The 13,048-nt window shown below is 44.5% G+C and overlaps 1 protein-coding gene across 1 annotated transcript in view; it reads right to left on the bottom strand.

The window, feature by feature from the left end:
* The window catches only part of DCLK2 (doublecortin like kinase 2), a gene marked incomplete in the record, with an annotated part of 212,251 nt that overhangs the window by 56,537 nt on the left and 142,666 nt on the right, over positions 1 to 13,048 (bottom strand). Inside the window, 1 exon segment of the mRNA XM_027765892.1 lies at positions 8,440 to 8,534. Within this exon segment, the coding sequence (XP_027621693.1) occupies positions 8,440 to 8,534 (95 nt within the window).

Here is a 13,048-nt window from a genome sequence, read left to right as displayed (position 1 = left end):
ATTTTTGCTATAGGGCATGTGCACTTGCCAGAGAGACAGAAATCTGTCTCCATGAGGGATAGCCACACCACAATTCCTTCTCCTCTATTCTCCTCTCGGGATTTTTTTTTTTTTTTTGAGAGGTTTTTGCTATAGGGCACATGTGCTCACCAGAAAGAGAGAGAGAGAGACAGAGACAGAAAGCGAGAAACATCCCCTCACCTCCATTCTCCTCTCGGGGTCTTGGGCATGTACACACACGTGCCTGGCGTAAGTTTAAGCCACCAGGTCCGGGACTCGAACCGCGGTCGACTGCATGGGAGTCCAGCGACATGGCCATTATGCTAACTGCTGGTCCCCTCTTCTCAGGATTTTAGGCACACATCCTCCAGTCTTCCCTTCACCCCAGGATTTCTTCTCTCACTTTCCAAAGCTCGCCTCCTTGTTCCTCTCCCAATTTCCCTAGACTTTAGGAACTCATTTGACAAATTGTGGGTATGACTGTGTTGTTTGCAGCCACCTGTTTAATAGACTGGCCTTGCTTTCTCAGGGTGTCCTTGGGGCATGGACTCTGCTTTCAAATGCCGGCTATGCCGCCATACCCACAACATGGATTCCATCTCAGGGCTGCCATGCGTGATCATACCCAGGAAACCCAGGCCCTTACTGGTCCGGACCACACTGTTTCCAGCTATGCCAGTCTTAGCAACACGCAGCTCCACCGCTGGCTTCCAAAGACAACCAGTAACCCTAACCAACTGTGAACTCTGCCATTTCACTGAAGCTTCGCAGGATCGGTAGAAATCCAGGCGCACAGTATAAATGAGCTCATTTTCAGAGTTCCTGTTAGATGCCCAGCAGCCGGTCCTTCCCACAAGTCTCCCAGGAAGCGCAGCTAACAAGTGTTCTTCTCTCTTTCCACCTTTTGTCTTCCAGCCTCTCCTTCACCCCAGGATTTCTTCTTTCACTTTCCAAAGCTCACCTCCCTGTTCCTCTCCCAGTTTCTCAACCCCTTCTTGTGCAGAGCATGGCAGGTCTTCCCTAGCCATCCCCCTGCTCACCTCCTAAGAGACTTCCACGACAAAGCTTTTCTCTATTATACAAGCTTCCTCCTGGGGTGCCTGATGGAACTGCCAAAGCAGGCCCACTGTGATGGGGGCCAGTCAGGACGACAGAATTTAGACACTGAGACCCTGAAATGCTCAGAGACTCCAACTAGCCATTAAGACCTTGAGCAAATCTCTGAATCTCCATGTCTCCATCTGTAACACGGAGGCTAAATGAAAAGGTCTGAGATCTCCTACCTTCCAGCTCCTAGAGTCTACGATTTTAGGCAACTACTCACAAAAACTCTCTTTTTTGATCAGCCTCTTAGTAGGGCTCTTCTGAATTCTCCATCTGATTAGGCCCAACCTTGGGTTTCCCTTCCTATCCTTAAAGAATCCAGTCTGAGCAAGAATCCTGCTCCGTTTTGGAAACCGCTCTAGCCAGAGTATCTGACATTGACATCTCTCCCCCAGGCCGGCCTTTAGCAATCATCCTATCCAGTCAGTGTAAGGAAACCCCTGACCCTGGAGGTTTGTTCTCGGTAATCTTCTAGCCCCTGATCCCGGCCTGCTCCTTGGTTGTAAACCTCCACTGGCTCTCGATGGAGTCGGAGCTGAGCCCCGCCTCCCTCTCTCACTGCAAGCTCCCCTTGTAGTGAGTGGTCTCCTGTGGCCACACACACCCCCCCTTCTGAATGAAGCCCACCTTGCCATCTTTAACAAGCGTCAGGGATCATTCCATTTTTTCTTTAATCAGCACATCATGATTGAGGTACCACTAACTTTCAGTTGTTCTACTTATCTTTCAGTGTTAGGTTTAAAGCACCTAAGCACCGGTTGGAAGAGTTGATGCATTTTTTTTTTTGCATAGAAAAACAGAAACATACATCATGACTTTTCTGACAACCTAATACTTGGTAATTATTTTTTTATACTTCCAATAATTTATGCAAAAAATGATTCACTATTTGAAGAAACCTTTGCTTCCTCTACTGGCTTTGCTCCAGCATCTCAAAAAGAATACAATCTTTTCTGTCTCCTGGGCCTGGCAGAGTTGTCTTCCTTGCAAGGGTATTATTAAGAAAACTCTGGGGGTTATGTCACTGGACTCTCACATGACCAACTATGGTTTGAGTCCTGGACCTGGTGACTTGAAAATCATGCTGGGCACAGGTGTCTGTGTATTCAAGATCCCAGGAGGAGAGTGGAGGGGAAGGGACTGTGGCATGGCCATACCCTTGGCGGTAATTCCTCACTTACCCTCTCACTGTCTCTATCTCTCTCTCTCTCCAGCAAGCACACATGTCCTATGGCAAAAACCCTCTTTTTAAAAAAAAAAAAAAAAAGGTAGAAAAGAAAACTCCAAGTCCTTTCTGGAGAGAGGAGGGCTGCTTCTGTATTTCTCATACTTTTTTCAACGAACAAACGAAAGAGACACGACTAAGCTGGAATCAGAGATGAAATATCACACACTGTATTTTCATTTTCAGTTCTTTCCACGTCCCAAACAAAATATAAAAATAGTCCCCAGAAATGGGCACAAGGGGAGGAAAGGTGTGATAGCACATCCAATTCCGCTTCCCTTGGACTTCCCTTGCTTCATTCCCTAGTGAATAAAACCCAGGGAGTCAGACGCCATCGACGCCAAAGCTGGGTCCTGGCAGACAGAGATGCCAGCCCGCATGGCATCCTGGCTGGGTCTGCTCGCTTTTTCAATTCTCTGATTCTTTGGAAAAAGATTATCCATCCCCAAGGCCGTTAGAGCATCTAACTAGGATAAATAGAGGTAAAGAGTTCCTGCCCGTGAAAACCAGACCTCCACTGTCAGGCGTGCCCTCTTAATTGATCTTAATAAGCTATTTTGGATGAAGGGGCTGGGGAAAGCAGAGCACTAACACACGGCAATTATCTGTAATTCTCCATGCGTAATGTGGCTGAATAGAAAAATATCGCCAACGTGGACAGATGCGCTGACTGGCGCTTTACAATGACATCAAAATTAGGGTATTTGGTGCAGTACAGTAACTTGACTGAGTTGCCGCGTTTGAAAGGCGGGTTTTCACTCCAAAGACAAGATACACATGCGTTGTTGAGAACTGTAACGAGATGAGATTTCCGCACGGCATGACCCAGGAGGAAAAGTCGTGCTTTGAGGTGTTTGGCGTGGTGGCCTGAAAGCTGGATCGGTGTGGCAGAGCCTCATTTGGCTACTAATGTTTAAAGTCAAACTCAGTGATCGTATCAGTGTTAAAGCGAGAGGAAGAAAAATAGACCCCCCTAGCTTTTAAAATACATTTTTTTTTCCTGACAACTTAAAAAAAAAAAAGAATTATAATCCTGAGCCAGGCAGGTGGCATGGTGACTCAAGCAGCTTGACTCCACATAGCCAACTGTGACGTTCACGTACCGGACCTGGTGGCTTCTGAGACGTGCCGGGCATGTGTGCATGCATGCCCACAATCCTGAGAGAAGAATGGAAGAGAAGAGATTGCAGCATGATCATCTCCCCTGAAAGGGTTTGTTCTTGTTCTCTCTCTCTCTGTGGTGGGCACATGTGCCCTTCAGCAAATTTTAAAAAAGAAAGAAAGAAAAGAAAAGAAAAAGAAAGAAGAACAAACTATAATCCTAGCTTTTGGGGGGAAATTAAAAAATATATATCCTTATTTTACAGATGAGCAAAAGAAAACCCCGAGGAGGTCTCATAGCTGTTTGCAAAGCCCCAAGCCTCGAGCCCTGTTGGACGAGAGGACAGGAAGTCCTCGGAAAGACTACTACTCTATCTTATGTATAATCTCATCTTCAGTCTTTTTTTTAACTTTTAAATAATTATTTAATTTTATTATTATTAAAATTTGCTATAGGGCATGTGCACCCATCAGAGACAGGCAGAGAAAAAGGGAAAGTAGGAAAGCAAGCCACCAGGTCCAGGGCTTGAACTGTGGTCAGCCATGTGGAAGTCCAGAACCCTGACTACCACACTACCTGCTGGCCCCTCAGCCTCAGTCTCGAGCCATAATCAACACTCCTCTTAGTTAACAGATGACTTACCTAACTCTGCAGCAGCAGTGAGTAATCCTTGCACACTTACTAAACGCTGGGGTCACTATGATAATTTAGATAGCATAAAAGGAACGGTATTGCCTAATGTTTCAGCAGCAACGCAATGTTATGTTTTTTAAAAATTCCATGTATCAGAGCCAGCAGGTGCCGACCACAGTTCTAGTGCCAGGTCTGGTGACTTGCTTTCTCACTTTCCTTTTCTCTTTCTGGTCAAATTTAAAAATAATAATAACAACAACAGATGGAATTAAATAAATAAATAATTCTTTTTAAAAATTCCATGTCTCTTCACTCCATGAACATGACAGTCCTGTGTGAGTGTACCTGAGTGAAGGAGTGGGGGTGTGTGCACAGAATATGAATGTATTTCCCTGAAATGGCTGCTGTCCAGTCCTGAAGCTGTGATCTCAACTGCTCCTAGCCAGCATCCAGTGGCCTGGACGCTGCAACAGCAGAGGCCAATCTAGGGTTTAGAATTGAATAAGATGGGCCAGGAGGGAAGACGGGAGCCCAGGTTACAATGGGCAACAAAAACGGGAAAGTGGCCAAGACCGAAGGGAAGCAGGAACTAAGAGGCCCCACCTGGCAACCGTGTCCAACCCTGGCCTGGAAGAGCAACATATATGACCTTTGCATGTGCCTCACTGGGAAGTTTATTCTGGGTTTGTCTTGGGTTAACCATCATCAGCTTTAAGAATCACTTGCTTTTTACTTTAACAAAAGATGAAACAACTGAAACTGGAAAAGATGTGAAGCAACACGAATGATTTTTACTTGCTGTACTATTGTAAAACATGGATTTGGCCTTGGCCCAGGTTCCTGACACAAAACTCCCGAAGTGTGTGGAATCTCAAAGTGCTGTCCTTATGAGCTTACTGATGGCTGGTAGCCCGGGGCGGCTCGAGGGTGAGGGCTGGTCTATAGACAGACCAAGGCAGACTTCTGGGGTTGGGACTTTCAGTCCTATCCCCCAACCTGTGGGGAGGAGAGATCTGCTGGGGTTGAGTTGATAGCCAAGGATTTCATTGACCACGCCTGTCATGACGCCTCCAAAAGACTCCCAAAGGATGGGGTTAGGGAGCTTCTGGATCGCTGAGCACATGGAGGTTCCAGGAGAGTGGTACACCCAGAGAAGGCATGGAAGTCATGAGATCCTTCCCACACACCTTGCCTATGCACGCCTTTATCTGTATCCTTTGTAATAAACTGGCCAATGTGCTACCCTGACTCCTGTGTGCCCTTCTAACAATGAATCAAAGCCGAGGAGGGAGTCCTGGAAACCCCGAGTCACAGCCTATCAACCAGAGGCAGCACAGGGAAAACAATCCGGGGTTTGGGGTTGGTATCTGAAGAGGTGGGATGTGACATTATCTTCAGATAGAAGGTGTCAGGACTGAACTGGACACCCAGGTGGCATCCATGCTAGTGTGTGTGTGTGTGTGTGGGGGGGGGGGGAATCCCATGTGTTTGTTCACAGAATTTTTCTGTGTTGATTCTGTTCAGTGAGAGAATAGGAGAAAGCATTTCACTTTCTTTTTCCCCATGGACTTTAGTTTTCTTGAATGTTACTCAGAGTAAGACTGGGCACAGTGATGGGTACCTGTAATTCCAGCTACCAGAAAGACTAAGGCAGGAGGACTGTGAGTCTGTAACCAGCCCAGGCAGTCAATGAGACCCTATCTCCCACACAAAAACATTGAAACCAGCAGATGGCGTAATGGTTATGTCCCTGGACTCCCACATAGTTGACCATAGTTTAAGTCCCGGACCTGGTGGCTTAAAACTCAAGCTGGACATGTAATGCGTGCATGCCCAAGATCCCAAGAGGAGAATGGGGAGAAGGGATTGCAGTGTGGCCATCCTCCTGGAGGGGGGTGATTTCTTGCTTTCTGTCTGTCTCTTTGTGTGTCCCCAGCCAGCTACCACACACACCCTATAGCAAAAATCTGTCAAAAATAAATATATTAACTAATTAAGTTAACCAAATTAATAACCATGTACTTTCAAACTATTATGGGGAAAGTAAGTTGGAGAAAAAAAAAATCCAAAAATAACTAGCTTATTAGTGATTTTTAATTAACATACTTTTTTTTTTTCTGGAATTAAGAATTCCATTGAAATTGTACTAGGAACTGACCTAAACCAATTTAATACCTCAGAAAAACACTTGCCTCTTTTGATAAATGAAAAGAGTTTCTAATAACTGGAGGTAGGTGAGAACTATGTACTCCCGACCCCCAAACCATCTCAGTCCAAGTTCTGCCAAGGTCCATAAGCAAGCAGGCACAAAGACAGACCACGTGCCCCTTCCTGGGCAAGGAGGTGGGGAGTGGGCGGTGGTGGACTCTTGTTCTCAGACCCACAGGAGAGCACCAGGCAAGTCCCCTCTGAGACACACCTGACATTTTAGCCTAGGGCAAGCAAACGTTACCGTCAGATGGAGAACCCTTCAAGAAGTGAGGGAACCATGGGCCTCATGACCTGTTGTGAGGTCATGAGGCCCACGGTTCTGAGAAAGAGACAGAGAGACAGAAAGCAAAATATCACCCCCCAGGGAGGATGGCTACGCCACAATCCCTTCTCCTCCATTCTCCTCTCCGGATCTTGGGCCCACACGCACATGCGCCCAATGTGAGTTTTAAGCCACTGGGTCTGGGACGCAAACTGCAGTCGACTACATGGGAATCCAGCAACATAGACATTACACTAACTGCTAGTCCCATGAATTTTCTTTTTTTAAAGAGAGAGAGACTTTTTACGAAAAGGTATGTGTGCTCACCAGACAGACAGAAACGGAAAGAAAGATAAATCACCCTCCCCCCCAAGGGAGGATAGCCACGCCACAATCCCTTCTCCCCTTCATTCTCCTCTTGGGATTTTGGACACACATGCACAAGCATTTGGCATGAGTTTCAAGCAGCAGGGTCCAGGACTCGAACTGCAGTCAGTCATGTGCAGTGGTCTAGTGCTTGAACCATTAGGTTATCTGCTAGCCTCCAAATTTTCTCTTACAAATTTAAATTATTTGGGAGCCACTGAATCAAATAAAATATAGGAAAATCTTACAAATTTTGTTTTGCTTATCATTCTCCTCCTTCTTTTAGCTAACTGCCTATTAAACCGACTGGTAACCATGTTCACACTATTTCAAGTTTTGGCACTTCACACTCTAGATGTACTTCTAAGTTACTCACCGGAAATGAACATATTTTTCTTGTGTTCTCAATTGTGGGTATAAATGTCAATCTAGGGATCAGCAGATGGTATAATGGTTATGTCACTAGACTCCCACATAGTTGATGGTGGTTCATGTCCTGGACCCAGCAAGTTAAAACTCATGTCAGGCTCATGTGCATGCATGCCCAAGATCCCAAGAGGAAAATAGAAGAGGAAGGATTGTGGTGTGGTTTTCTGTCTCTCTTTCTCTCTCTCTCTCTGTTTCTCTGGCAAGTGCATGCACCCTATAGCAAAAATTTCTCTCTCTTTCTCTCTCTCTCTCTCAAGAAAAGTCATTCTAATATTTCACTCTATTTTATACTTTAACAAAGACACATTATGTTAATTAGGATCATGATTCAGAAGCTCTTTTTTAAAAAGAATTGTTTAATATTATTGATTATGATTATTTTTAAAATTTGCTATAGGACTTGTGAGCTCACCAGAGAGAGAGTGAAAAAGAAAGCCATCTGATCTGGGACTTGAACTATGGTCAGCCATGTGGGAGTCCAGCAACTTAACCACCTACTGGCCTCCAGAAGATCTTTTAAAGGAATATGATGTTCCCAAGGCTGAGTCATTGTTAATCATTTTGAAAATAGTGAGGAAATTACTATTCGTTGTACTTTACCACATTATGTTCAATCCTAACCACTACCTTGTAGTCCCATTTTCAAGCTAAGAACACTCAAAAATAAGAATTGAGAAAAGTTAAGTGAGTTATCAAAATTGTGACACAGGATTCAAAGTCAGACCTACCTGGCTCCAAATCTTAAACTCTTTTCTTTTCCTTTTATTTTTTTTGTTAATGTTTTTTACCATAGGGCATGTGCTCACCAGAGAAGAGAGACAGTGAGAGGGAAAGTGAGAATCACCCCTCAGAGGGGATGGCCACCCCGCAATCCCTTTTCCTCCATTCTCCTCCTGAGATTTTGGGCATACATGTGCATGTCCTCAATCTGACTTTCAGTTGGCCATGTGGGAGCTCAGTGCCTTAACCACCATACCACCTGCTGGCCCCCAAACTCCTTCCTTTTTAATTTGTTACTGCACCTAAACCCTTACACAAATTAAGCTGCTAAACCATGCAATTCAAAATGACAGGACTGCAAACCATGCTACATATCCTATTCCATACCTTTAGTCCTCTGAAACTTCCAGGGCTGGTTGGAGAGGAACTGGACGATTTCGTAGATTTAGGAGTGGAGAGTTGGCTGCTGGGAGTTCCATTAACTGACCGTGAGACAACAAAGGAAACAGAGGTCAACAAAACTCAACACCACCACTGTGCGTGAAAGCAGCAGGTGCATGCACAACACAGCTCCCACGAAGCTCCGATTCATTTAAAGCCCAAAGCAAATGGCCAATCAGCAAAAAGCAAAAAGAATGTGTTGTACTACTGCATTACAGACAAAACATCAGACAAGGAGTGAAACTTGAATTATTTTCAATAACGGGTTTTCAATGGTGGTATAAACAAATATAAAAGACATTATGGAATTAGAAATGTGACCAAGAACTTATCCATATACCTGCCTGCCAGCAAAGGTAGAAAAAGGAGTATTTGTGGTGGTTTCCTGGGAAGACTGCTGCATAAGCTCAGATAGCCACTACCTTGGGGAGTACCAGCCCGAATAACCAGGGAGTTCTTATGGCTCTCCCAGGTCAATTCCACCATAATCCAAACACAGTATCCAAATACAGGATATCCTTAATGGAAAGGGAAAACAACCAGTTGTTTTCCTTGTCATTCTTACTTATTTGTCGGAAGGCCAAAAACGATGTTCTTCAGCTTTCTTTTATACCCAGACTAGTTATCTCAAACTCCTTCCATGTTGTTTTTTTCACAGTTTAATTTCCTCATTATTGAGCAAGTCCTGGTAGTTGGCTATACATCTTCTCCTAATTCCATACGTGTCTTTGGTTGAAAGCTTGATTTAGATCCTATGCTAAGAGTTCAGCCTCTATTATCAAGAGGGGAACATTAACACACACTACAGAATGCTGGGCAGACATTTTAGTACGACAGTGCTTTTTCCTAACTACAACACCTACTGGGTTGTGGAAAACTCAAGACACAATATTCACATAGAATAAAATATCATGATTTTTCTGACAACCCAATAGACCCGTTTCTGCAGGAATTTCTCAAAGCTGCTAGGCAATTTCTAGTGTTGGTATATATTGGGTCATCAGAAAAGTCAGGACTTTTTTGTCTACAGTTTTCTATGCAAAAATGTGTCATGACTTTTCTGATAACCCAATACATTTTCTCCTCTAGAAAATATTTGTAATTTCTTATATCATTAGTCTTCAAAGCTTTTACCCAAAGTAGATGGGAACTCCCATTCATCCTTATGGAAAAAGAAATAAATATGTCTACCCACTTTTTTTTTTTTTAAACATGAGGAAGCAGAGAACTGCATATACATATATCAATATGCAGTTTTGCTATAGGATGTGTATACTTGCTGGAGTGAGACAGAGGAGGGGAGTGAGAGATCACCCCCCTCCCGGGGGGATGGCCAGACCACAATCCCTTCTCCTCTATTCTCTTGGGATTTGGGGCATCCACACAAGTACACATACACATCCAGGATTTTTAAGCCACTGAGTCTAGGACTCAAATGGCAAAGTTGGCCATGTGGGATCCAGCCACTTTAATCTCCATGCCACTTGCTGGCCCTGAAATTATTATTTTAAATAATGCTAATGAGTATAAAAAGGCAAACACAGAGGAAAAAGTCCTGAATAGGTAGCTCAAAAAAGTGAGCATGAGGGATGACCCTATAGCACACTGCATCAGAAGGCTGATCCCACGTAGCAGACCATGACTTGAATCTTGGCCCCAGTGGCTTGAAAAACATGCCGGGCATGTGTATGCCCAAATTCTAATGGGATGGAGGAAAAGGGATTATGGCATGACTTCCCCACTGTAAAATACTTTCTCTCTTTCTCAGTCTCTCTACAAATGTATATGCCCTGTAGCAATTAAAAACCAAAACTTTTAAAAAGTGAACACTAGTCCTTGCATGGAGACAGAAATTGTGGGCCAACAACTATTTATTAATAGATGACTTTTTGAGAAAAGGGATATCTGTATTTATGAAGTCATGCTTGAGTATTGTATTGCTCATCTTAAAAAGTCAGTAAAGATGAATTTTTTTCAGTTATTGAAAAACTCCCAAACTTTAATTTTTCTCATAGAAAATCATTCATTCAAAAATAATGGTCAGTTATCAGATTTTCGTAACAAATGTTTGTGGTTACTAAAGATACAAGTACAAGTAACTGTGCAATTTCTTAGAAACGTAAGGGCATTCAGTCCCAGTCACTATAGAATACACACTGGTTGACACTGCTACTCGGCAAACTGAAGCCACAGGGGTGGCCCAGGTATGATTCCCTGCCCAACCTAAGAAGCTGGAAGCAGCAGTGTATACACTGTGGTCTCAGCTACTTGGGAGGCTGAAGGACCATAACGTAGTGAGAATTTGCCTTTAGGGGAAAAAGAGAGAGAGAGAGCATATTCAACACCTCTGGTTATTGCTCGATTAAATGTCAATGAATGTTGTTTCTTTCAAAATCTTTCCTTTCTTCTTTTCACTTGTCAGAAAGTATTTGTGTTTATTAGAGAGACAGAGAGAGAGAAAGTGAGCATGCACCCCTTCCATGGGGTGTGATCACACTGCAGTCCCTTCTCTTGCATTTCTCCATCCTGTTGGGATCTTGGGCATGTGCACACATATGTACTCTGCTTATTTCTCAAGCTGCCGGGGCTGGGACCAGAACCACATGGTCAGCCACCTGGGTTCCAGCTCCCTTAACCACTAGGCCATGGAGCTAGCCCCTAGTTTTTCTTTACAAGTCGAACATTGATCCTTTTCTTCACAAGTATTTTCAGGGCAGCGAAAGTACTTGATATGAGGCAATAATGGCAGACACATGTCATTATGACTCTGTCCAAGCCCGTAGAACACACGGCACCAAGAGTTACCCCAGTGTAAATGAGCAAACCCTGGGGGACACTGATGGTCACTGCAGGTCCCTCAGCTATAGCTAACTGACCACGCTGGGGGTGGGGGCGCTCGCCATGGGGGAGGCTTTGCATGTCTGGGGGCAGAATGCATACAGAAAATCTGTACCTTTTGCTCAATTTGGCTATGAACCCAAAACTGCTCTTAAAAATCAGTCTGTTGGGAACGAGCAGTTAGCATAATGGCTATGTCGCTGGACTCCCATGTAGTCAACCGTGGTTCGCGTCCTGGACCCGGTGGCTTAAAACTCATGCCGGGCATGTGTGCGTGCGTGCCCAAGATCCCGAGAGGAGAATGGAGAAGGGATTGCGGCGTGACCATCCCCCCTGGGGGGTGATTTCTCGCTTTCTGTCTCTATGTCTCTCTCTGTCTGTCTGTCTGTCTGGCGAGCACATGCACCCTATATATAGCGAAAAATCCTCTCAAAAAAAAAAAAAAAAATCAGTCTGTTAAAAAAAAGAAAAATCCCTATGGCCAGCAAGTGGTCCCTGGATCCCACAAGGCTGACTGCACAGTTCAAGTTCCAGACCCAGGGGCTTAAAATACACGCCAGGCACCTCTGTGTGCATAACCTAAATTCCGAGAGGAGCATGGAGGAAAAGGGATTGTGGCATGGCCATCCCCTCTGGGGGGTGATTTCTTACCATACACCTCTCTCTCTTTCTCTCTCTCTCTCTTTCTGTCTCCCTCCAGCCAGTGCACATGCCCTATCGCCAACTTACAATAAATTTTAAAAATGTTTAAAAAAGTATAAAATCTCTTCAAAGAGGGTAATCAGCTGGTGTTTATAATAAACATGCTGGGTCCTCTGCCTCCTGCCTGCATTGCCACCCGGAGGGTGAGCAGACCCTGCAGCTCCTACTCCTCCACTATACCCTGGTTTCCCCCCCCCACAATTCACTTCCTGTCCTTAACGGTAAGGTAAAAGATAAACTGGGGGCCTTTTTGTTTATTTCTGTTCACTCTGAATACTTTTTATCTTGGTGGGCTATGAAAGATTCACAAGCTAAAAACCTTCAAGAAGGATTTTTAAGATTCAACTTACGGGAATGATTTTCCCATGTGTGCTACGTAGATTAATATCTATGTGTTTCTTACGTAGGAATGAGCTATTTCCCAGAGTTCTGTCAAAGAACTTAGTCAACCAGAAGACTTCACGGAAAGCGGCTCTTCTGGCCAAGACTAAAATCGTGTAAGATGATGGCGCAAAGTTGAGAGCTCTGAAAAAGGTCTGTGGCAACTACAGCAATCTATACAAGTAACACAGCCAGGCTATGCACATCAGCCATGCAACTGAACCCGTGTGGAAAAGGTACTGGGTTCGTGTCCTAGGACCTCCCTGAGCAGACCAGATCACTGAGCATCTGGCCGACAGAGGATGGGCATGAACAGCCCCTGTTGGGGGTGCCTGTCTGTCATGAAATAAATTAATGGGGGAAAAATATAAGTATACTCTCAGGTACTACATATATTTTTTGTTTGTTTGTTTAAATTTATCTGTGCTAGAGAGCATGTGCACACACCAGGGAGAAACAGAGACAAAGAGGAAGTGAGAAAGCATCCCCCCCTAAGGGATGGTCACACCTCAATCCTTCCTACTCCATTATTCCTCTTGAGATTTTGGGCATGCACACACAGACCCTCGGCCTATTTTTCAAGTTACTGGGTCTGGCACTTGAACCATGCAGTCAGCCACATGGGATCCAGCGC

This window comes from Tupaia chinensis, unplaced genomic scaffold, assembly GCF_000334495.1.
Source record: "Tupaia chinensis unplaced genomic scaffold, TupChi_1.0 Scaffold139871_1, whole genome shotgun sequence".
In the NCBI taxonomy this organism is placed as follows: domain Eukaryota; kingdom Metazoa; phylum Chordata; class Mammalia; order Scandentia; family Tupaiidae; genus Tupaia; species Tupaia belangeri.
The sequence above is the reverse complement of the archived record's forward strand: the minus strand, read 5'-3'. Positions and strand labels throughout refer to the sequence as shown.